The sequence below is a fragment of the Loxodonta africana genome, chromosome 3 (genome assembly GCF_030014295.1).
Source record: "Loxodonta africana isolate mLoxAfr1 chromosome 3, mLoxAfr1.hap2, whole genome shotgun sequence".
In the NCBI taxonomy this organism is placed as follows: Eukaryota; Metazoa; Chordata; class Mammalia; order Proboscidea; family Elephantidae; genus Loxodonta; species Loxodonta africana.
In genome coordinates this window covers 92,116,112-92,141,669 of record NC_087344.1, presented here as the reverse complement: position 1 = coordinate 92,141,669, position 25,558 = coordinate 92,116,112, and the positions used below count along the sequence as shown (strand labels likewise).

Sequence of the window (25,558 nt, the reverse complement as noted above, 5' to 3'; positions counted from 1 at the left end):
CTAAAATGATAAAGAATCTGACACGTTTCCAGGCAGAATAAAGGCAATTCAGTTGCTTGACAGAATAAATTAGACTGGCCTCAGACTTTTCCTCTCATTGCTAGAAGATAGTAGAGCAATGTCCACAAAGCTCTGAGGTAAAAGACTGCAAGAATCTGAAACCTGGGCAGGTGTCCTTCAGGTTGAAAGGCAACAGACTGATAGTCTCAAGCATAAGATTTCAGGGAACATGGGCTTCATATGCCCTTTTTGATAAAATTGCTTGAGATTTTCAATGATGTAAACTGTATGGCAGGTTAGTTATCCTGGAATCCTTCTGCAACCAAACACCTAGCAATACTGGATAAAATATTTCAAACACATTCTTAATTTATGGCAGAATTTACCAGAAATAAAAAGATACTCTGTGGCTAAGAACAAAGTGGAAGCCCGACTCCAGGGAATGAACAATTACTAAAGTTGCTAGCTGCTCTGGAGGCAGCTGACAATTCCTGATAATCAGAACTTTGGTTTGCAAGGTCTCCTGCCCAGTAGAAGAGGCAATGTCCTGGGTCTACCAGAATGGGCTGTAGACTTACAGTCTCCACATAGAGCCAGGTACCACAAAAGGCATCACCCTCAGAGAACCAGCGAACTGCAGGGGAAACCCTTCCTTCCCAGGCAGACAGACATGATGTGATGAAGTATTTCCTTCAAATAAGTGGATGTTCTGAATGCAAACTATACTTGGAGTTGGACATATTAACAAGCTTCTTTCACTTACCAGTAGTTCACAATGTTAGGCCAGCAGAATGGGTACATTCTCAGTATCCAGACCCAGACAGTCCATCTTCAAATAGAAAAGCCCCTTCTCCATCTTGAATTAAAATTGAGCCCAAACCTCTTGCAGTCCCTTGCACGTGTTCTTTTCTTCCCCTTTGCCTATGTAGTTTTCTCCACTTGAAATGCCCTTCTCCTTTCCCATGTGCTCCAGGCTCCCATTCCAAACTATGGAAGTACTGGGCATCCTTGAAGACCAACCCCAAATGCCACTGCCTCCGTAATGTCCTGCCAGGTTCCCCAGCTAAGAGGGATTAGTACTCTCTCCTCTGTGCTCTGAGCATTTAGTCTTTACCTCAGCTCTAGCATGTCATGTTCCACCTTGACTAATGGTCATTGGTGTGTATCTCTGGTCCCCCAAGAGAATAAACTGCTGGGAGACAATAGTTGTGCTTGTCCATCTTTGCATCACTCAGCACCCAGGAAAGAATCAGTGCTCAATTAAAGTTTGATGCACTAAATTGAAGAGAATTGAATTAGAAAGCTTGGAACCTGTTTTATCATTCTGAAACCTCAGTTCTAGCTACTAGTACTTGTTGAAAATTGGGAGATTTCTGTGCATTTGTAGACATGAATTGGAGAACGGTCTAAGAAGTGATTCCGAAGAGTGTTGCCTTGTGTGTTATATCCTTTTGTAGAACTTACCACTTAGGAAGACAGTGCTCAGCTATCGTCACAGCTACTCATTCTCAGTATAACCTGACAAACTCATGCCAGTACTGGTCAGTTGCTTTGGCAGGATGATGAATTTTTATTCAGTGATTCAGTGCTTCCACTGGCCTATCCTCCTTTCCTCCCAGCCCCCAACGAGGCAGTTGTAGAATATTAATGTTGATAATAATAGCTAGCACTTCATGGCATTTTCTATGGGCCAGGCACAGTTCTGTGCTTTACTCATTAAATCCTCTATGAGGCAGGCACTGTTGACACCTCTTTTATAGATCAAGATACCAAGGCAGCTTAACCAAAGTCACACAGTTATAGTAGGGAGCAGAGGCAGGACTCCAGGCTTGAAGTCAGAGGTGGGGTTTGACTCTCGGCTTGTGCAAGTTACTTTCTCTGTGAACCTTGATGTCTTCATCTGTAAAATGGGGATAATTCCCTTCTCTTCAGGATATAGAGAAATTAAATGAGAGAACGTATCTGGAATGGCCTGTACCTGATAGATAATTAATATCTATTTTTTTTTAAGTACATAATATTAACCTTGCAGCAACTAAGGTAGAGTCAAGGAGAATATGTTTTTTATGTTGGAAAATGTCTCCCAAGTCCATTCTTTTCTATGTAGCATGTTGCAATTGTAGTTTGATTCCAATGTGCGAAATTATTTCCCTCCTAGTGGGAGTTCACAGACAAAACCACATTTGATGTGTAACACATAGAGACTGAGAGTCCTTCCCACCAAATGAGCCGTGTCAGCTTATGGTATTTTTGCTGATCAGATTACAAGGAGCTATATACTAAAACACAGAACAGGCTGACGCAAATTGGAAAAGAAGATGTAAAGATCACACTAAAGCCTTCCAAAATAGCCTGATATATTTTAATCATTCTGTATTAGCTTGCTGCATCTTAAAGATGTTTTTTCAAATCAAGTCACAGCTGTTGTGCACTTTAGGCTGTGGCCATCATAAATACATGAAAAGAAGCAGAGTTAAAACAGATGAAAGCCAATGGTTATCTTTTAGTCTGGTATAATCTAACATAAATGACCATTAGGAGACTTGCAAAGAAATCAGAGAAACAGTTCTAAACATGAGCTACTGCATAACTGAATGACAACTTCTGCCTGTTGCCTGGTTTGGTCAAGGCCGTAATGATTTGGGGAATTCAGTCCTCCCTTCTCAGTGAATCTGTTTGTAAGCGAGGCTAGTGGAGGATCCCAGGGTAAAGAGAGCCAGATTTCTATGAAATATTTTCTACACGGTAAAGTGTGTCCTTTCCTTCCATGATAGAATTGGAGATTTGTTACCATGGAAACTCACCCCCACCACCACTACCATTGGCTGGTTTAAATCATTCAGCCATGAAAGGATTACCATCTCCACTGTCTCCTCCCATTCCTGCCTCCTCCTCTTCCAGTTCCTCATCACTCCTTAAACAACTGGAGTTCTTCCTGTGTTTAGTTCTGAAAACCAATTTAATGTCTTAAATTATCAATTCTATAAATGCCAAATTTGGTAACGAGAATTTACCTAATAAAAAGGATAGCATATTTAACCACTTGGTATCAGAGTGGCAGGCGAGAGAGCACACACCTCAGAAGTACTTCCATTCATTATGACTGCATTCTCACTCTAAGACATCATACAATGAGTGTGGTCTCCACAGTAGAACAGTGTAGAGTTGTACATTCTTTAACTGGCCGGAACAACTCAAGTGCTGATTCATTTTCTCATTATAACAAACTCAGTCCTGATTGAATGCTATTACCTGCACCCCCTAACTGAGAGCAATTTGCTTAAACCAGAATAATCTGAGCTGGTGATTTAGCCGTGCACATAGATGAACAGGGGCCAGTCAGCAGGATGGGGAGAGCCAAGCCTTGAGGATTCCTCCTGTTGGTCACACAGAACTGGAGGATTGTCCAGATTAACTGTTGAGCTTTTCCAGAACAGCACGTACTTCCTCTGGATGGTAATTCCAAGGACCAGGTTTACCCTGCAAGAGAAATGAATCAGGTGTTCCCAAAATTCCAACTTGCAGGAATGTGCAGGTCTGGGGCTTAATTGAGAGATGCCTATGAGGAATCCCTCTGTGGGAGTTGTCAGCATGGCGTAGACAATGGCAGATGCAACCACAGAGTACATGAGATTACCCAGAGAGTGTGTGTAGTGGCACCAGCATTGAATAGGGAGAGTGGACAGAGAAGTAGGAGGAAAACCAGAGGGGTAAAGTGACAGCGTTTCAAAAAGAGAAAAGGATCTATACAAGTAAGCTTTTCTCCCAGAATCAAACTTTTCAGACTGGTGTAACTTTCTCTCCCTCCATCCTTCACGTCAGATTCTACCCATTCTGCATCAGAACCACCTCCGCCCTCCAGTCCCAATGCCCTAGTTCAGCCCCCTCTGTCTCCTGCTGGGGCAGCTGCCACACCTCCCAGCTGTCCCTAGTCCTCAATCCCTGCTCCCTGTAGTCCCCTTATTCACCGTTACCCAGCAGGCGGTGATCTTTCTAAACTGCAGATCTGATCATGCCTCCACTCTGCTCAGTCCTTCAATTGCTCTCCCTTGCCCTAAGATGAAGGCCAAACTCCTTGGTCTAGAATGAGACTCCCTGGAACCCAAAGTCCCCCCATTCTCCATTCATACCCTGCCCTCACATGCCGCAGTGCCTTCCCCCCTGCCCATTCCTGCATTTGCAGTACCTTTCATTCACCACGCCCACTTTTCCAAACCCTTATCATCCTTTAAGGCCCAAGCATTTATCATCTTCTCTGAGAAGCCTACCTTTCCCCAGGGGTTAGCAGATTTACAGTCTGAGAGCCAAACCCAGCCTGCTGCCTCATGCCCATTCATTTACATGTTCATTTACATGTCATTTACATGGCAGGATCAAGTAGTTGTGTCAGAGACCCTATGGCCCACAAAGCCAAAAATATTTACCATCTGGCTCTTTTCAGAAAAAGTTTGCAGACCCCTGCCCTGGACTGTCACAGCACTTGGGACGTTGTAACACTACCTGGGTCTCCCCTATCCCAGAGACTGTAAGCACCTTAAAGCTAGGCATGGTCATTTTTAATTCCTGCACTTAGCACAAAGCCTACCCCAGAGTAGAGACTCAATGCCCAGCTTGCCTCAATCATGCATTTCAGAACCCTGTCTCAGGGAGGGGAAAGGAAGAAGGCCCTGAATTCTTGTACTGTGTCCCTCGCCACCCTGGGGATTCATCTGCGAGTTGTTGTTTATTTCATGTGCTTCAACAGGGCCATCTTGACCTGTGGGCAGAGGAGCTGGGGGTCTATCCACATGGTCGGGTTTCATCTACTCCCTGAGGCCTGACATCCCTTCAGCAGCTATGAAAGCTGGTTCTGTCCTTTCAGGGGAGGCCAGCACTACACAAGGGGTCAGAGGCTGTGTTTGCCTCGCACACCAGGCCCAGGCTACAGGGGGAAACAATCACCAGAAAAGAAGACTGGGCTCAGTTTCCGCCTTTGTCCCTTGCTTCGGCATTCCCAGCTCCTAACTGCGGAGTTCCTTCTCTTCTGACCTCCTAACTGGTGGTCCAACGGTTAAGCACTCAGCTGCTAACCAAAAGGTCGAGGATTCAAACCCACCAGTGGCTCTGTGGGAGAAAAGACCTGGCGATCTGCTCCCATAAAGATGACAGCCTAGGAAACCCTGTCATGGGGTAATTCTACCCTGTCCTATACGGTCGCTATGAGTCAGAATCGACTGGATGGCACGCAATGACAATACCACCACCCTCCTCCAGACTCAGGCCTGACTCAGAGATTGTTGTTGTTGTGTGCTGTGGAGTCGATTCTGACTCATAGCAACCCTATGGGACAGAGTAGAACTGCCCCCATAGGATTTCCAAGGCTATAATCTTTATGGGGAGCCCTGGTGGCACAGTGGTTAAGAGCTAAGGCTGTTAACCAAAAGGTTGGCCGTTTGAATCCATCGGAGTCAATGCAACGGTTTTGGTTTTTTTTTTTTTTCAATTCTTTACAGAAGCAGACTGCCACATCTTTCTCCTTTGGGGTGGCTGGTGGGTTTGAAGCACCGACCTTTCTGTTAGCAACTTAGTGCTTAACTGCTCCTCCACCAGGGCACCTCCTCAGAGATTAACAGCTTCAAATCTTCCCACTCCTGACCCATCCCATCCCGGGGATTTTGAAGTCAAAGCCTTGCCCAGTGTGGTCTTGGGCAAGTCACTTCCCTTCTCTGAGCATCATTTATAAAAGGGAAACAACATTCTTTGCCTCTCAGCTTGAAACCAAACCGTGGCTAAACTGTTCATTTGGGTTCAGAAGGCAGCCAGGAGGATACAGTTCCAGTCCATACATCATTTCATCCCCTGTGAGGTGGGGATCAATACCCTTATTTTGAAGATGAGAAAACTGAAGCTCCAAGACAGAAAGGGACTTGCCTGTGTTCACATGGCTGGTAAACAACCAGGTGAGGATTTGAATCCAGGCCTGTCTGATGCAAAGCTCTCTCTTTGCCCTTGCCCTCTCTGGGCCACCTTTGCCCTCCCTAGGCCTCTTTTATCCTCCCTGGGCCCCTTTTGCCCTCCCTGGGCCCTCTTTACCCTCCCTGGATCCCTTTTGCTCTCTGTGGGCCTCCCGCTTCTGGATCACCACCTTGTAAAGGATCCTTCCCTCCTGGAGCACGTAGAGCCTCTCTGGCAGTGCCGCATAGAGCTGGCTGCTCACGTTCTGCATCGTGTCCACCACCACAGGGCACTGGGGGCTTCTGTCTAGCAGTAGGTGAGCCGCCTGCAGGCGGTCCTGGAGGTTCCGGTGATTCCTAATGGCCACGTTGTTCTTAAAAGCCCAGCCATCTACAAGAGAAGGGTGGGGCAGCAGGCCCACAGGGATGGCACACATTTCCTGCAGACTAAATACCCCCTACCTTTAACTGAGGAGTCTAGCTAGAGGAGCCATTGGCCATAATTGGCCCAGCTTCCTATATGGGTGAATGGCTGAAGTCACACAAGGACTTAATGATTGAGTTGATCCAGAGCTGAAGCCTAGGCCTTGGGCGTTCAATGTGAGATAGAACAATAGACCAGTACTTCTCAATCGTTAATGTGCATACCTTGTTAAAGTAAGATTTTGATTCAGCCTGTCTAGGGTAGCACCGAGAGACTGATATGCTCCTGAGATGGTAAGGCTGCTGGTGCCTGGACCACGCTTTTGAAAGGCAAGAGCCTGGAGCAGTGGTTCTCAAAGTGTGTGGTCCCAGGGCCAGCAGCATCAGCATCACCTTGTCAGCAAATCCTCAAACCCCACCTGAGACCTGTTGGGAACGGGGCTCAGCAATCTGTGTTTTAACAGCTCTCCAGATGATTCTGACGCAGGCTGAAGTTTGAGAACTGCTCTAGAGTCTAGACAATTCCCTCTCCTAATTACTGTCCACCATGGTGACTTTCCAAAATGCAGATCTAGCATAACTCCCCTGCTCACCATTTTCTCTGACTTCCTGCTGCCCTCAAGATAAGTCCCAAGCTCCTCAGTGTGGCTACAAGGTCCTCGGGCGACCTGGCCTCTACCCATCTCTCTAACCTCATCTCTGGCCACCCTCTTTTTTCCAGCTCCTTGCTTCAGCCAGGCGCAATACTTGGGATTCCTTGGCCTTGCCCACCCCCAGGCTGTCTCTCATTTCCACCCTGGTACAGCATAATTCCTGTCTCTACCTGTAGTGTGAGCAGTGTGAGGCTGTCTCTTCCCTTGGTTTGTATACTGCAACTGGGGCTACGGCAGATGACGTGTTAGCTCTACTACAGCCTCATGATAAGTCTCCCAGGGTGAGCTTACAACCAAGTACAACTGCTAGCTTGGCAAACCAAAACCAAACCCATTGCCGTTGAGTCAAATTCTGACTCATAGCAACCCTATAGGACAGAGTAGAACTGCCCCATAGGGTTTTGAAGGCTGTAAATCTTTACTGAAGCAGACTGTGACATCTTTCTCCCACAGCATGGCTAGTGGGTTTGAACCACTGACATTTCAGTTAGCAGCTGAGCTCTTAACCACTGCACCACCAGGGCTCCTGCTAGCTTGGCAATGACTCTTAATTTCATCCCCTCCTAAACAGCCTCGTAGTCTTACTGCCTTCCCACTGCCAGGGAAGGATTATGCAATAAGCAAGGTGCTGATTTACTAATCTGCAGTGCGCAGTTTCACCCATGTGTTTGCTTACTAATCTGCAGTGCGCAGTTTCACACGGGTGTTTGCTTACAGATCAGTGAGTAAGCAAACAGTTAAGCCCTTTGATACGTTGTTGTTGTTGTTGTTGTTGTTGTTAGGTGCTGTCGAGTTCTAACTCATAGCGACCCTGTGCACAACAGAACGAAACGCTGCCTGGTCCTGTGCCATCCTCACAATTGTTGTTGTGCTTGAGCCTATTGTTGTAGCCACTGTGCCAATGCGTCTTGTTGATCTCATTGCTTACTGGTTAATGTGCCCCTGCTTCCCAGCTATCATTCACAAAACAATGAGTATGATTTCTAACACAAAATCTGATCATATTTTTTCTCTGCTTAAAAGCCAGTTACACGACCAGTTTTTAGGGTAGCATTTAATGACCGCCATCATTTCTTTCGGTCTGTTTCCAGGCAGGTCTGCCAGCCCTTCTCCATCCGGCCATAGTAGACTCTTCCTCAGACGAGACTGCCACCTCTGTGCCTTTGTCGTGATGATCCCGCTGCCCTTTCTCCATACCATCTCTTCCACTTTTGAAATCCTTCCTGTCCTTCAGAGGCTCAACTCTAAAACAGGGTTTCTTAACCTTGGCACTGGTAACATTTGGGTCTGGATAATTCTTTGTTGGGGGGAGCTGGCCTGTGCATTTTAGGACATTGAGTAGTACTCCTGGCCTCTGCCTGCTATATGCCAGTAGCACACACCCTCCCCGCCCCAGTGCATGCCAACCAAAAATGCCCCAGACATTGTTAAATGTCCCCTGGGGAGCCAAATCCTGCTAGTTGAGAATCGCTGCTCTAACACCATCTCCTCCAGGAAGCCTTCCCTAATCTCCATCAACTGTATGATATTGAGCAAGCTATTTAAGCCTCAGTTTTCCCATCTATTAAATGGGAATAATGGAACTTCTGTTACAAAGTAGCTGTGAGGTTTAAATGAAGTAACTTGTGTGGAATTCCCAGCACTCTGCCTGGCACACAGTAGCTTATTAAAAAAATATTTATTTTGCCTATCTCCAAATTACAAACATGTGGGAAAGGACCTAGTTTTTTATTTTGGACCCTAGGTTTTCTTCTAGTCTGCTCTGGAAGTGGTTCCCTTAAAACCAAACTATTTAGGGCCACTTAACTGTAAGTGGGGAAACCCTGGTGGCAAAGTGGTTTAAGTGCTACGGCTGCTAACCAAAGGGTTGGCAGTTCGAATCCACCAGGCGCTCCTTGGAAACTCTATGGCGTGGTTCTACTCTGTCCTATAGAGTCGCTATGAGTCGGAATCAACTCGACAGCACTGGGTTTGGTTTGGTTTCGGTGACTGTAAGTGGAGCCCAGGTGGCGCAGTGGTCAAGAGCTCAGCTGCTAACCAAAAGGTTGGCTGCTAACCACGAGCCACTCCTTGGAAACCCTATGGGGCAGTTTTACTCTGTCCTGTAGGGTCACTGTGAGTCAGAATTGACTCAACAGCAATGAGTTTGATTTTTTTTTTTTTTTTTTAACTTAAAGTGGAAGGGGATTTTCAATTGGCCTCATTGCCAAGGTGCCACTTGCAGGAGATGGTAGTCATTAGCTAATGGACTACAGGTTGAAAACTAACAATAAACTGCTGCTGGCCTTGCCTTTCTCCAGGAAACAGGGTCCAGCAATCTGTGTCTTAGCAAGCCCTCTAGGTGATTCTGCTGCACACTAAAGCTTGAGAACCATGACCTAGATGAACCATAATGTCCCTTTGAGTTTGGAGAGTCTTAGGACGTATTTCACAAATTACTTTGTAGCAATCGCTTCACTCGTGACGTTTCAGGTCTAAATTCTTTGTAGCTGTAATATTTGTGCCCTCCCAGCTAGATCCTGCCACTCCAGGTTTTCTGCTGTGAAGTTATCAAGTGCTGGGTAAACCTAGTTCAGGTAAACTAGGTTAGTCTAGCTCAGGGACTGGGAGATGGTAGGTGCTCAATGAATAGCAATTCTATACCTCTCTCTCCTACTCTTCCTCCCTCCACCCCCAACCCTCAGATGGGGTTTGGGGAAAGGAGAGAGAAAAAAGAAGGAGGGAAGAGGCCAAGGCAGAGACTCCTTCTGTACCTGTTGCATGTGCTTCCTCAATGTAAATTATGAGAAAATCTGCCATGGAACTAAAGTCTTCCACAAGTCTCTTGAACTGGTCAAGTTTGGAAAGAAATGAAGGTCAGGTGCAGCTTCCAAAATTCAGCACCAGTGGTCTGATGCCTAAAACAGAAAACGGAACCATCATAAACCAAGAATCTGCACACAGTATTTCATTTGCTAGCATGTTCTTCACTCTTACATTCAATTCTATTATCTTTATTTTCCCTCCAGGATGGGTCCAGGGTACAGTGGGGGGCTGGAGCCTGGAAAGCATGACTTAGCAGCTTTTCCTCTCTACATGAGGGGATTTTCTTAGGTGGTCTCGGTGGACCACTGGGTGGTAATTAAAATAATGATAAGGTGAGTCCCTTTCATGGAGTTTATTAGGCACATACACATCAATTCTCTCATGTGATGTGATTAGAAATACTACAAGGTAAGTATTTCTTTTCCCATTTTACAAAGGACCTGAGGTTTATAGACTTGCTCCAGGTGGTACAACAGGTCAGTGGCAGAGTTAAAATTAACACTCTGGTTCCTGGACTCTCAATTTCTTTTATTCTTTTATTCAAAGTGCCTCGGTTTCCTCATCCGCAAGTGAACATGATAGTAGTACTTACCTTATAAGATTGTTACGAAGATTAAATAAGCTAATGCAGATAAGGGCTTAAAATGGCGCCTGGCCCATAGTACGTGCTCAATAAATGTACTTTGTTGTTCTTAACTATCATCTCCAACCTGAGCTATGAAATGGGGGAGGCAGTGAAGCAGGGGGCTCCACAAAAAAGAGTGGGAGCAGGGCTAGCTACGTATTTTGTGGGGCCCATTGAAAAATGAAAGTACAGGGCTCCTTGTTCAAAAAGTAGGGAAAATGTCCCATTAAAGGTATTAAATATAAAGTTTTTCTTCCCTTCCATGGTCTCTCTCTCCACCTGTTAGGGTGTTTTCTAGTTGGTATTTGATGTTATGCTCCCTTGGGTACAGGGACACTCACAGCGTGAATACAGACCCTCGTAGTGATCCAGGAGGCCCACACCTCAGTGTGCCTGTGTGTGTACTTCTGCCACCTTTGGCTACCAGTTTCCCCCACTCTCTAGCCACCAGAGCAACACACCAGGCCATGGCCAGGGGCAGACAAGTTGAGCCAGGCATATTCCCTTCCTACCTCCCTACCACCCCAACTCACAGGGCATTGCAACCTGTTCAGTGACACGCTAGGTGATGGGCAAGAGGTTTCTCGCTGCCAAGTCTCCCCCTAACCCTCATCACCTGCCAAATGCACTGTGGTGCTGGCAGCCTGAGATGGCACAGCCGCCTCCATAGCCTGCTCTGAGATGCTGTGGGGTGACAGCGCCTGACTCCAGCCTTCCCCATGCCAGTGTCCAGGCCCTCTCTGAGGCCAGAAGGTAGCAATGGTCAATGAATGGGGGCAGGAAGAAGGAGGCCGGATGGGGCCCAGGACACCAGGGGGTAGAGGGGTGAGCGGTGGAGAACACATCCCACGGAGGCAGAGGTGGCGGCAACTGGGACTACACGTGAGCTAAGGCTCTGAGTCCATGGGGCATGCTCCATTGTTCCATCAGACTTCACTTAGAAAACACAAATTCAAAGGTAAAATTATTAAGAATTTTAAGACAGCTACTCCAGAATATTAAGCCCCAAGTGTGAGGCCCTTTTGAGTGTGGAACCCTGGGTGACTCACTGGTTTCATGCCCATGAAGCTGGCCCTGGGTGAAGCTGGCCCTGGGTGAGAACCTTCTGTAATTTCCCTCACCTGGACTGGGGGCACTTCTGGGGGGCTCCTAGGACCCAGTGGTCACTTATGGCCAGAGCTGACATTGTTGAGCCCTGAGTGTACATCCATTAGAACATGGCTGTTCCTGTATTATGATGTGGCCTGTTTAAGTGTGTACATCCTCTAGACGGCTCGTTGCCCTTTGAGGGCTGGCCTATTCCTCACTTATCCTTGGATCCTTGGCATTGAGCTCACTCTTTTTCTATCTACAACCGTTTACTCAGCACTTCTAATGTGCAAGGCTCTCTGCCACACCAGGAGTCAGCAGAGAACAAGACCAGCAGGTCCTTACCTGCCGGCAGTGTGAGGTCTACTTAGTGAGACAGGCAAAAAACAAACAAGCACATAAATAAAGTAATTTCAAATTGTGATACGTGTTACAAAAGAAACTGTAAAGGAGTGACCTACTTTAGATAGGTGCACCAGGGAAGGCCTCTGAGGAGGTGTCATCTAACCTGAGAAAGGAAAGAGCCAGCCATGGGCAAAGGGAGGGAAAGGGCATTCCCAGCAAAGGCACCTGATGTACAAAGGCCCTGAGGAGGGACAGAGCTTGGTGTGCTCAAGGACCCACAACACCACTGTGCCAGAGCCAGGCAGGGGAAATGATGAGAGATGTGGCTGGAGAGGTAGGTATCAACCAGAGCAGGCAGACTCTCATAGACCTTGGGAAAGAATCTGGGTTTTTTTCTAGGCACACAGGAAGTCATTGTGGATGTACAGCAAGGGTGTGGACATTTGTTACAATTTTGATTTCTCAGCTCTCAACCCTCCTTCCTGCTTGGAACTCCCTATTTTGTTTACTATTGATGGGAAACAGTCCCGGTCCTCTCTCTGCCCCCCAGCAGTCAGGGCACAGGCAGTAATCAAGACTGGGCTGATTGGATCTTCTCATATGAGTCTTTGATTCTGGAGTCATTGAATTCATCCACGGCCCAGTGCTAATGCCCCTGGAAGGGGTGGTGGAGTTCTGCAATTGTGATGGATTCCCACAGCAATCACAGGGACAGGAGCATCCAGACCCAGTGGTCCAGCTGCTCTTGATTCTGAGAAGTCTCCAAAGTCTTTCCAATACATTCCTTTGTGTGTATATATGTGTGAGGCTAAGAAAACCAGAGCGAGTTTCTGTTGCTTGCAAGCCAGAACCCTGGCTAATGATCAGAGTTACACTTTAAGATCACTCTGGTTGCTCCATAGAGAAAGGACTGGGAGTGAGAATGGAAGTGGGGAGAAACCAGTTAGGGGGGAATTGGAGAATTCCACATGAGAGATAATGGGAGCTTTGACTAGTGTGTTTGCTGTGGAGAAAGGAAAGGTGAAATTGACAGGACTTGCTGATGGCGTTATGGATTGAATTTGCGTCCCCCAAAAATATGTGTTGTAAACCCTAACTCCTATACCTTCGGTTGTAATCCCATTTGGGAATGGGTTTCCTTTGTTATGTTAACGAGGCAGGATTAGTGTAGGGTGTGTTTTAAATCAATCTCTTTTGAGACCTAAAATCGCGGATTGAGCAAGCAAGCAAGCAGAGATTTCGTGAAGATAGATGCCACACCACATGAAGAACACCCAGGAGCAGAAGCTAAAAAGAGACAAAAATCTTCCTCCAGAGCCAACAGAGACAGAAAGCATTCTCTTGGAGCCGGCACCCTGAATTTGGACTTCCAGCCTCCTGAGCTGTGAGAAAATAAATTTTTGTTAACGCTACCTACTTGTTGTATTTCTGTTACAGCAGCACCAGATAACTAAGACAGGTGGGAAATAGAGGACATCTTAACTTGCTTTTGGTTTATTTGGTTACTTATCCCCCTACCTTGTTCTGCAAAGGATTTGAAGCAGCTTACACATATAAGAAAATATTAAAATAGAAAAAAAAAAAAATGATGCCCCAGTTGGAAGCATAGAAGAGGAGGGAAAAATGGAATACAAACAGGCCTTAAGGTCCTGTGCATTTGTTGTAACTGAGCTATATATTTGACTTTGAGTTTCCTGGTGGCCAAATAAAAGGAGAAACACAATTGGTTACATATTCCTCATTTTTCAGTACGTGAGGAGAAAGCAGGCCAAGTGTCTCTGGAGATGCAAAACTTTCCTTGTTCCTGGCTCACAGAATTTTTTATTGGAGGTTCTAAGAGGCACTGGGTGGGCCTCAGGCCCTGTTGGTTGACCACGTGATAATTCCTCAGCCACGTGACAGGGTTAGTCTGGCCTCATCAGGGAGGCTCAAGGTCCAGTCATAGCCAGGTGGCCAGTCATTGGCCTCAAGTGATCCCAGGAGCTCACTCTTCAGATAAGAACCCAAAAGACTTAGGGTCAGAACAAGCTGTAAATATGAACTGTCTGGAATTTTATTTTTAATTGGGGAAAAAAATCAACAACCACTGATTAGGATGCTGGAGGAGACAAAGCCATTTGTTTAATTATTTATAGCATAGTTGGGAACATCAATCTATATTAAGGGCAAAGTTTAAACCTAGTTCCCTGACTTCTTGGTAGTGAAGAGAGGAAGGATGGGTACAAGAGAGTTACTGTGCTGAGGGATGGCTCCCTGCCCATGTCCACAGGTCACAGTGCAGAGAACACCATTTCACAAGAATGTCGGGTCAGGTAAGGACTATTAAATCTATCATTTGTATAGCTGGGAAAACAGCTCTGTAGTAGAGCTGGACTCAAACTCAGCCCTCAGGACTCTGAGGTCAGTAAGTTAACCCCCGCACCAGACTCCCTCAGCAGAGGAATCCCAGTTATAGTCACTAGACTATATAAGTACACTTGGAGAGATTTTTGAAGATTTTGAACAGGGGCTGAAATAAAGCCAATTTCAGATTAACTCTCAGTTATTCATAAATCATCCAGAACTTACCTTCTGCCACAGTGTGCCAGTTGGTCAATGTTTTGCTCTATGTGTGTGTCTGAAAGTGTGTGTACATTGTGTGTGTGTGTGTGGGTTCGTGCAGAGGGAGGTGGTGGGAAATTTCTCTGAGCTTTTGTTGTCTCACCCAGCACCTAACAACAGAAAGTGCACTAGCTGAGAGTCAGCAGGCACAAGTTCTAGTTCCGACTCTACTAAGAACTCGCTGTGTGGCTCTGACAAGTCTGAAAAATGAAGAGGTTGGTGTAAAGAATCTTCCAGATCTCCTAGTCTGTGGCTCTAAAATAAATTCAGAGTTTATATGGAAGCATACAGACTAAACTTTTTAGTGCCTTGGTGTCTTCCAAAGCAGCAACAGGATGTCTTTCTAATATGTAGAGCTGATCACATTAATTCTCTGATTAAAAACCCTTCCAGAATTAAACAACACTCTCAGGATAAAGTCTACTCTCTTTGGTAAGACACATACGCCCTCCAAGCTCTTGTCCCCAGTGATGTCTTCAGTCTCATCTTTTACTCCTTCCGGCCTCCCACCCCCCACTTCTGCCAAACTGAAAGATGCTCATCCATATATCAGATCTTTGTCCTTGCTCCTCCACCCCTCTGACCTATTCGCCCCTGCTCCCCACTGCCCTCTTCTTCACCTACTCCAAGGCTTCACTGTCCCAGACAATCAGTACACCATCCTCTGCTCCAGGAAGCCCGCCCTTAGCCACCTCCGTTCCCTGCCCCAGCTGAGAGGGGTCCCATCCTCCAGGGCCCTCTGCTTCCTTCTCTTGCCACCATCTCCCTCCTGGGTTAGGGGGCTTTTCCTGGGCAGGGACCAGTTGTATTTACCTCTGTATTGCCAGTACCTCTTATTTCATTGACACTGGGTCAGTGTGCTGAAAGCCAACCCTGTTTTATAAATAACCCAGTGAAACCCAGTGCCCTGGAGTCGATTCCGACTCGTAGCGACCCTATAGGATGGAGTAGAACTGCCCCATAGAGTTTCCAAGGAGCGCCTGGCGGATTCGAACTGCCGACCCTTTGGTTAGCAGCCGTAGCACTTAACCACTATACCACCAAAGTTTCCGTTTTATAAATAGAGGGGCTTTTTTTGCTTCTCAGTCTCCCCATCTCTATTCTCCAGTCTCAGCTGTAGCAGCTGGGAGTAAAGACAAAAAGAATAGTCTTTAAAATGTAAACTGGTCCACTAAAAGTGGACAATGAAAAGAAGCAAGTAAATCCTGTGAATCGGTCATGAGGTAAGTGGCTTTTTGGGAACTGATTATTCAGTGATTGACTTTCAGCAGGCTGACCTGATTCTGTCACAGTGCTTGACATATAGTTAACCAGTTACCATCAAGTCAAGCCTGACTCGTGGTGACTGCATGTGTGTCAGAGTAGAACTGTGCTCCATAGGGTTTTCTTTTTTTTGTAAATTTTATTTGCTTTTGTTGTTGAGAATATACACAGCAAAACATATACCAATTCAGTCATTTCTACATGTACAGTTCAGTGACACTGATTACACTGAGTTGTGTAACCGTTCTCACCCTTCTTTTCTGAGTTGTTCCTCTCCCATTGACATAAACTCACTGCCCCCTAAGTTTCCTATATAATCTTTTGAGTTGCTGTTGTCATTATATGATCCTATATAGATAGTTCTTAAAAGAGCTTAATACTCAAGGCAAACATTTTTTACTAGTTAAGCTAAACTATTGTTTGGTTTTAATAAGACTTCAGGGGATATTTTTGGCTTATATTTTAAAGATTAATTCAGGGCAGTAGTTTCAGGGGTTTATCCAGCCCCTGTGGCTCCAGAAAGTCTGGAGTCCATTTCTCAGGGGCTTTTAAATGCTGATGTGTACTATGAATTTCCAGGAGGAGGATATAGTATGCAGGGCTTCACACATTTCTTTCACCAGAGAGCTCTATATAGTAAAGCATAGCTTGTGGGACTTGGGTTCAAAAGAACATGCCTTGAAAAATTCTAAAGTTACATGAATTCCTCGGGAGTCATCTCTACTCTACCTGCTGTGTCCCAGCCCTGGGAGAAGCATGCTGAGGAATTCAGAGAAGAATCAGACACAAGCCCTGTCATGAGGCCCCTCTTTAGCAGGAAGATAAGACTTGTACTTAGGTAGTCAGATTCTGGACTAGGAGAACTGGTGTTCTAGGAGAGGTTCAGCCATGAGTCCAGAAGGGAGAGAGAGAGCATGCCTGCCTGAAGGGACCCGAGAGGGCTTTCTAGAGGAGGCCTGAGAGCTGGACCTTGAAGACTGAGGGGGATGATGAGAGGGAGGGGTGTTTCAGACCAGCCAATGACATTGGCAAAAGCAGAAGGGAAAGCACTAGGGATGAACAAGACCCAACAGGAGGTTCCGTTGGTCTAGAGGAAATGAGTATGGGGGAAAGGGAAGCTTGGAGATGAAATTGTAAGAGAGAGGGAGCCCAGTAGGGAGGATCTCACATGCAAGGCTGAGCCTGGGCTTCGTTCTGAATGCAAAGGGGAACCACTGAAGGTTGTCAAGCTGGGGATGGCGATTGGCTAGATGTATACTTTTGGAAGAGTGATTGACAGCTGTTCACAAGCTAGGTTGGAAGAGAGAATGAGGGAGGGAGGAAGTCCTGGCAGGGGCAGCTCTATCAGCCCCACCTCTGGGCAGCCAGAGCCAGCTCTGCAGCAGATGAGCAGAAAGGGTACAGAGAGGTGTGAGGACAAAAAACAGGAACTGATTGGAGAGGTCTTTAAGAACCCAGATAGATAGAACTGGATTGTCAGTATACAGGGGAGAAAGAGAAAAAAAAAAAAAAAACAGGGAAGAGGAAAGAAGGGAAGGAAAAAGGAAAGGAGAAACAGAGAGAGAGAGAAGTCAATTCAGCAAGTATTTGCTGAGCACTTACCATATGCCAGACATGATGACATCAAGCCCAGGGGACACAGTAGTGTGTTAGAGTGACAGTCTCTGTCCTCTTTGCAGACCAGTGAAAGTGACAGACCTTAATCAAATACCCACACATAACTACACACCATGACAGATGTAATAAGGAAAAGCTTAGGATGTGAAGCAAGCATATAGGAGGGGGTGACCTTGTCTGAGAGTTGAAGGCTTCTCTCAGGAAGCGTCATTAAGCAGGAGTGTGAAGGATGAACGGGAGTTAACCAGGCAGAGAGATGGACAAAAAGCAACCCAGGAAGAACATACTGCAAGACAAGAGCAGTGTTCGAGGAACTGAAAAACCAGTGTGGCTACAAGTGCAAAAAGAGGCAATCCAAGAGAACTCCTAGTTTCTGGGTAAGAGAAGAAGACAAGAAGCCAAAGAAGGAGCAGCTAGTGCAGTAGAAGAAGAATTCAGGACTTTCCAACTCACCATCCCTCCTCCTGCTACTCTCAGTCCAAGCACCCCTCCAGCCCTTATCCACCTCCTGACCTTGCATGAAGTCCGAAATGTTGCACCTTTGGCCTGAGAGGCAGACCACCGGGCAATCTGGGGCTGGACCCCCTTCCTCAGTCTTGTCTTCTAGTCGCTGCCAATAGACCTTCAGGATGAACCAGAAGTACGGGATGCTGAAGAGGGTTGAGCCCCACATGTCATAGGCAAAGTGGGGGTTTTGGGCCAGGATGTTCTTCTTGACTCTCCCGGGGAACAGTATCAGTAACACTTTGCCCATGGCCACATGCAGGGCCACCTTCAAGAATATCCAGAGCCTCTTCAGCCATAGCCCTGGCTGGGGCAGCCCCATCTCTGTAGGGTCAGAGCCAGGTCTGTGTCCGATAGACAGACAGGTTACAGCTAAGAGGCACTGGGTGGAGCTGAGCGAAGGTGCAGGGTCAGGGCAGCCAACCCCGGACAGGAGGAGGGTGCAGGAGTGTGTTTGCCTTCCTGTCAGTAAAATGGAAGATTCCAGACCAGGTGCACATTATCATTCCTGACACTTTGTCATGACTTTTGAGGAATTCTTAGATCAGGAAACACCAGATCTTAGATTCTCCCTCTGATAAGTTTTTTTAAAAACAGTTACTTGAAAAGATCCCACTTAAAGCAAGACTCTGTTTGCAAATAAATAGATTCTAATGTTAATTCTTTTAATCCTGTAAATTGTTCTTTTCTGAAGGCACAGCCCTCCCCAGAGGACATGGATCTGGAACCTCCCGGGCATAGACAGAACTGGGGCCACTCCCTAGCAAGTCTGGGGCTCCCCTTAGCACTGGTGGTAGCATGATAAATATAAATGCTCTAAGGGAGGTCATAGCCCAGCACAAGGAAGAGGCAAGTAAACAGAAAACTACCGCTTAATGTATTAAATACAAAGATGGGGGATGTGCAGGGGCTGTAGGAGCACAGATCCCCCCCCCCAAAAAAAACAAACCCGTTGCCATCAAGTCGATTCTGACTCACAGTGACCGTATAGGACAGCATAGAATTGCCCCATAGGGTTTCCAAGAAGCAGCTGGTGGACTAAAACTGCTGACCTTTTGACCTTAATCACTGCACCACTGGGAGTCATTTGTGTTGATATACACATCTATTTTTACATGCAGTCAGAATAAGTTAGGTAATGCTTCAGTAATAAAGAAATCCCAAAATCTCAGTCTTTACAGCTAAAGAGATTAATTTCTCATTCATGCTACATAACCATTATGCTACTCTGTTGTACTTTGGTTTTACTCTGGAACCTAGGGTGATAGTCCAGCCTCTACCTAGAACATTTCTGGTCTCACGGCAGAGGAAAAAGAGAAAAGACCAAACGCATGTCAGCTCTTAAAACTTCCGCCTGTAGCTGGGGACCATGGCCTTGGCGGACATCTAACTCAATTGGCATAGCATGGTTTATAAAGAAAATGTCCTACATTCTACTTTGGTGAGTAGCATCTGGGGTCTTAAAAAGCTTGTGAGCAGCCATCTAAGATAGTCCACTGGTCCCACTGTGTCTGAAGCGAGGGAAAATGAAAAAAACCAAAGAGTCAAGGGAAAGATTAGTACAAAGGACTAAGGGACCACAACTACCAGAGCTTCTACCAGTCTAATCCAGCGCAACTAAATGGCACCCAGCTACCACCACCGACTGCTCTGACAGGGACAACAATAGAGGGTCCCAGACAAGGCTGGAGAAAAATGTAGAACAAAAATCTAACTCACACACACACAAAAAAAAACTGACTTACTGGTCTAACAGACTGGAGAAACCCTGAGAGTATGGCCCCAGACACCCTTCTAACTCAGTACTGAAGTTGCTCCTGAGGTTCACCCTTCAGCCAAAGATCAGACAGGCACATAAAACAAAATGAGACTAAATGGGTACACCAGCCTGGGAGGGGAGGTGGGGGTGAGAAGGCAGGAGGGGACAAGAAAGCCGGTAATAGGGAACCCAAAGTCAAGAAGGGGAGAGTGTTGACACATCATGGGGTTGGCAACCAATGTCGCAAAACAATGTGTATTAATTGTTTAATGGGGAACTAATTTGCTCCGTAAACCTTCATCTAAAGCACAATTTTTTAAAAAGTAATGCAATCTAAAAAAAAAAAAACAAAAACTTTTGCCTATAGGTGACACACATTACTTCTGCTTGTATTTCATTGGCTAGGGAAAGTCATATGACCAAGTCTGACATCAGTGGTTCCAAGAATATAATTCTTCCTTAAGGAGTTGCACGACTGGGAAGGAAATAAAATGTTTGGCAAGCAGTGATACTAGATACCATATCTGCATAAACACATTACACTTTTTTTTTTAAGTAAAAATGTGCTCATGCTATATAGAGAGCATTACCAGTACCAGCACCAGTTACCGTCTAGGCAATTCTGAATCATGGCGACCCCATGTGTTGCAGAGTAGAACTGCACTCCATAGGGTTTTCAAGGCTGTAAACGTTTAGAAGCAGATCACCAGGTTTTTCTCCTGAGGTGCCCCTGGGTGAGTTCGAAACACCAACCTTTCGGCTAGTAGTCAAACACTTAACTGTTTGTGCCACCCAGGGACTCCACAGAGTGTATTACACCTTGCTTTTTTCACTTAAAATATTTCATGGAGATATTTCTATGTCAATACACATAGATTTAGATAATTAAAAAAATTTTTTTTTTAGATTTACCTCATTTTTAAGATGTCCATGAGAATTTGAAATTGTGTTCTGCATTTTTCCCCTTTTGATCCGAATTTTTGTTTTTTAACTTTAGTTGATTCTACTAAATCACCTACAAAAAAAATGTATACTATTTACATTCCCAAGTTAGGTGTTGTTAACCCATTCTAAACAGAAGAATATTCAGGCTCAGAGAGGTAAAGCCTCTGGTTGAGGAACAAAGGACTAGAGGCCAAGCTCAATACACATTTTTCTCTTCCTCACTTGTGATAGAACTCCAAACACTGATTCTAGTGGTGTACATACCACCCAAGAAAAAGTCACATTCCCCGGCCTCCTGTGGCCTTGTAATGTCAGCCAGTGCAACCCAAAGTCAGGCCTGTTTGTTACTAGTCTACAATAAGTTAAGGAACTTGCACCAGAATGTAAATAAACTGCATCACTAAGTACACTGTTAAAGTCAACTGATTTTTTTTTTTTTTTTTTTTGTAGCAACCTTCCTCAGTGAAGGAAGGAATGTGCTGATTTACATCTGGCACATATTACTGTAATTCATTGCAGACCAGCACTTTGAGTACATTGGATATAAGCAGAAGTGTCCAGTAGAATCTCTGGGAAGGCTTCTTAGAGCCCTGGAACATCTGGGAGAGGCCTTCTTTATACTTCTTTTTCTGTCTTCAACTCATGTGATGCCTGGAGCTTCAGTAGCCATTTTGGATGTAAGGTGAACTTGGGAATGTAAGCCATGCCCTTGGATGGGGGAATAGAAAGACAGGTGCCTGTGATGCTGATACTTTGCAGAGCTACCATCTAGTCCTAAACGTCCAACTCCAGACTTTCTTTAAGTGAGAGTAAAGCAAATGGCCATCTTGTTCAAGCCACTGATATTTTGCATTCTTCTGTAATATGTTGCAGAATGTAATCCTACAGCAGTGTGAGCTGCCTATTTATGTTGGTATGTGAGATGATTTAGGTACTTCACACATTCACCTTTTTTTTTAAGTCCCACTTCCTCTCTATTACTTATTCAATTTAATAAATTTACCACTTCTTTTTCAACAAGAAAAAATGACCAGGGATGTAGACTAAAATGAAGTCATAATCAAAATAAGGAGTTCCTTGTAGGTAGTTAATTCTTGTTCTTTTTCTTATTTTTTTATTGTGGCAAAATATATATAACGTAAAATTTGCCATTGTAACTACTTTTAAGTGTACAATTCAAAGACATTAATTATATTCATAATGTTTTACAACGATCGCTACTATTTAGCTCCAAAGCTTTTTTTTTTTATCACCCCAGACAGAAACTCTGTACCCATTGTCAAAGGAGAAAACAGTACTCTGTTAAGGGTGAAAGAAAAGGAATTTTATTGAGGAACAATACAGCTTGAGCTGGGCAGTGCTAAGTAAAAATACAAAGCACTCTGCAGTTCAAAAGGAGAGAGGGGTCTGTATATATAGGAAATGTAGGAGGTTGATGATTGATTATAGATAAGATCAGCTTCAGCTGGAAGTCCTTTGAAATGTAAGGGTCAACTACTCAGCTATGAGGGACTGAGTTAGCACCTAGGTGAGCCGCACCAGCCAGTTTGGTTATATGTGATTGCAGTCATGAACACATTTTTCCCTGGAACAAATTTGTTTACATCTTGTCACATTCTTCCTATGAAAAAATGGATTACATCCTGACTTTTTGCTTCCTGAAAATCAATGTTGGCCCCATCATTCTTACATTTGGCACAAGAGCCTCCAGTTTGAAACTTTTTTATTTACATTTCCCCCTTTTGATCAAGCCTCCACCTGGAGGCACTGATCAACCGCAACGGAGTAGCCTTTCTTCTGCAAGGACTTTCTCTGTTTTTCTTGAGGAGCTTTGGTTAATAAAAATTTCCTTCACCTTCCTGAGCCTCATCTTTAGCATGAGTAGGTTTTATGGGGAACCTCTTAATGAACAAGGCCACATTCTAGGAACATTTCTCAGTCAGGACAGAATAATAGAGGTCAATATGAAACTCATGCAGGGATACAAAAGGGAGGTGATTAAACAACAAGACTATTGGTGAAATCTTGTGAAACCAGCATGATTTTATGTGAAGGGTCACATGGTTTTGAAGCATCTCGTGGATAAAATGTGTTAAACTAAAGCAAAACAGCATTTTATAATTACAATAATAGAATGTAAAGATTCCAAAATAAAGTAGCATTTTTTTCTACCATCCACCCAAGACAAAAACCAATTACTTATAATATCAGTTAAGGAAGGAACAGGATCATTAATGTGAGATACTACATGTTGCATATGATTAACATAAAATGTAATATTAGCATTATTGTCAGGAATATGGACATAGCAATCAGATTTTATTATGGCACAGGTACCTCCTTGGGCTGCAGTGAGAATATCAAGAGCCATTCTATTTTGGAGTAATATTTTCTTATCATTGCTATTTCAGTATTGGTCTCTTGAAGCCTATGTCATTTTGGGCAGTTTGTATACATTTGGTTAATATTTCTACATGTGCGATAACATCTTCAAATCCTATCTGCCATTAAACCATCAAACCAATGAAACATTGATCGAGACCATTGAGCTCTTAATATGGATACATTAGCTGGTAAAGGGAGTTCAGTTAAAATACTTCCTTGAGTCCAGCTCAGGTTCAGAATGCATCTTCCAGTCCAGCCTGGTGGGAGTCGAGGCAAAAGGTTGATTGCACAAAGCCAAAAGGTGCTGTTAGGGACTGTTATGGGCTGAATTGTGTCCCCCAAAGATATGTATCAACTTGGCTAGTCCATGATTCCCAGTATTGTGTGATGGTCCACCACTTTGTCATCTGTTGTGATTTTCCTATGTGTTCTAAATCCTACCTCTATGATGTTAATGAGGCAGGATTAGAGGAAGTTATGTTAATGATGTAGGACCCAATTTACAAGATGCAAGATTAGGTATCTTGAGTCAATCTCTTTTGAGATATAAAAGAGAGAAATGAGCAGAGAGACAGGGGGACCTCTTACCACCAAGAAAGCAGAACCGGGAGTGGTATGCGTCCTTTGGACCCAGGGTCCCTGCAGTCAGACGCTCTTAGACCAGGGGAATATTGATGACAAGGACCTTCCTGAGGAGCCGACAGGGAAAGAAATCCTTCCCCTGGAGCTGGCATCCTGAATTGGGACTTCTAGCCTACCAGACTGAGAGAATAAATTTCTCTTTGGTAAAGCCATCCACTTGTGGTATTTCTGTTATAGCAGCACTACATGACTAAGACGGGGCTACCCAATAAATACCTGAGTGTCATTGCTAGTTGGTGATATGCCAGTCAGTAGCTTGTAAGGTTATAACTTATGCACATTCAGATATTGGAAGCGATTCCATAGATCTAGTGATGGCTGGGTTATTTCATATGGGTGTGGTTAGATTGTTCCCAGGAAAGGGGAGTAATTTGACCTAGCCTCCCTGCTTGGGGAGTTAACAAGGTGAATCCCCGTCCCACAGTTGTTCATATGAACCTACAATATGAAGAGTGCTGTCTGTGGCTTTGGAAGATTCTTTAGCTAGCTCTTCTTGCACGACTTTATTTGGTAAAGTAAAAAGTTTGTTAAAATTAAAGGTTAAGTTATGACCTGGGTTTTGTTCAGCTCCAAAAAGAGGCCATTTATCAATAAAAAATCTAGTAAGAGTGATTTTCTGTAGTAATGAACTATTTCTCTGTTTTTCTTGTATCATAGGTCAAGAGCAAACCAATCAGATCCTTGTAGTGGAGAGACTACCAGGGAAGGCCAGACTGACCTGAGGTTCAGAGGACACCACGGAGGCAACAATTAAACCTTTTCAAATGTTGAGCATAAGCAGCTATCCTAGCTAGGAAAATATTAGTAGAAGCATGACTGTAACAAAGAAAAAAAATCTAAAGAGGTGCATTTTCAAGCCTCGTCCAAGGTCTTGGGTAAGCCATCTACCTCAGATATCGTCTGCTTCTGGTCACAGGGGCGTTTACATGTAACCTTCAAGTCTCTGGTGGGTTGGCTAGTCCAAAGGAAAGTCTTAGCCTTTAACTGTGAAAAATGGATCCAAAGTTTTATTCCCTCTAATGTCACTGTATATGGATTGATGAGGAGGACTAAGTATAGTCCCTTCCAGTGACATTCTAATGAGTCTTTTATTTGGTGTCTCTTCCAATATACGTATTTTCCTGGGACAAAGTTAGGCAGACTTCAGAAGTCTAGTTTCTGTTAGCCAAAGGCTTCTCTAACCTGTGAAAGGTATTTGTTAGAATATTGGATTAAAGACTGGCAATGCTTCAGTAATTCAGGTTGAACAATGTTCGGGTTGGTGCAGGCAACATAGGAAGGAACACAGGTTAAGTTTGTGAGATTCAAATGGTGTGCACCTCAGATTTAAAAGAACTAAGAGAAGGAATTTAGTCCAGGATAAATCTAAAGTTTCACAAAGCTTTTCTATTTGGGCTTTTATTATTCCAAATAATAAAGACTGAGGCTGATAGGGACAATGTAGCCTTTGATAAATGGGAAAAACTCCACACAGTTCTTGGGTGGGTGACTTGACCAGTGAAATGAGTTCCCTGATCACTACGAAGAGTTATTGTGCTCCCAGTATGATGTTTTCAAGAAGTTTTTTTGCTACAAACTCTGCAGTAGCACTATGGTAGGGGAAGAATTCTACCCAATGTGAAAATTTGCAAATGATTATTAATACATATTTATAACCATTTGATGGTAGGGGAAGAATTCTACCCAATGTGAAAATTTGCAAATGATTATTAATACATATTTATAACCATTTGAGGGTAGAAGCTGAATAATAGTCTAGCTGCCATTCAAGCACAGGCCTGTAAAGATAAAGGGTATTGTCCACGTAGGACTTTAAGGTATTTTCTGGGATTATGGAAAAGGCAAATAGAGAAATGGTGGCAACATGTTCAGCAGCCTCAAAAAATTTTTCCCGCCCATATTTTGTAAGGTCTCTTTCATTTTATCTCATCCCATGTGAGAACCTTAAGGTTTGCATCATAGGAACATG

General features: G+C 44.5%; 1 protein-coding gene across 1 annotated transcript; it reads right to left on the bottom strand.

The window, feature by feature from the left end:
* Positions 1-2,534: 2,534 nt before the first annotated feature.
* Positions 2,535-18,180, bottom strand: DIO1 (iodothyronine deiodinase 1). Its single transcript, XM_064282004.1, has 4 exons — positions 17,868-18,180; positions 9,763-9,906; positions 6,125-6,324; positions 2,535-3,480 (listed from the first exon to the last, which is right to left on the bottom strand). The coding sequence occupies exons 1-4, from the start codon at positions 18,178-18,180 to the stop codon at positions 3,412-3,414; spliced, it is 726 nt and encodes a 241-aa protein (XP_064138074.1). The 3' UTR covers positions 2,535-3,411.
* Between the last annotated feature and the right edge of the window lie 7,378 nt (positions 18,181-25,558).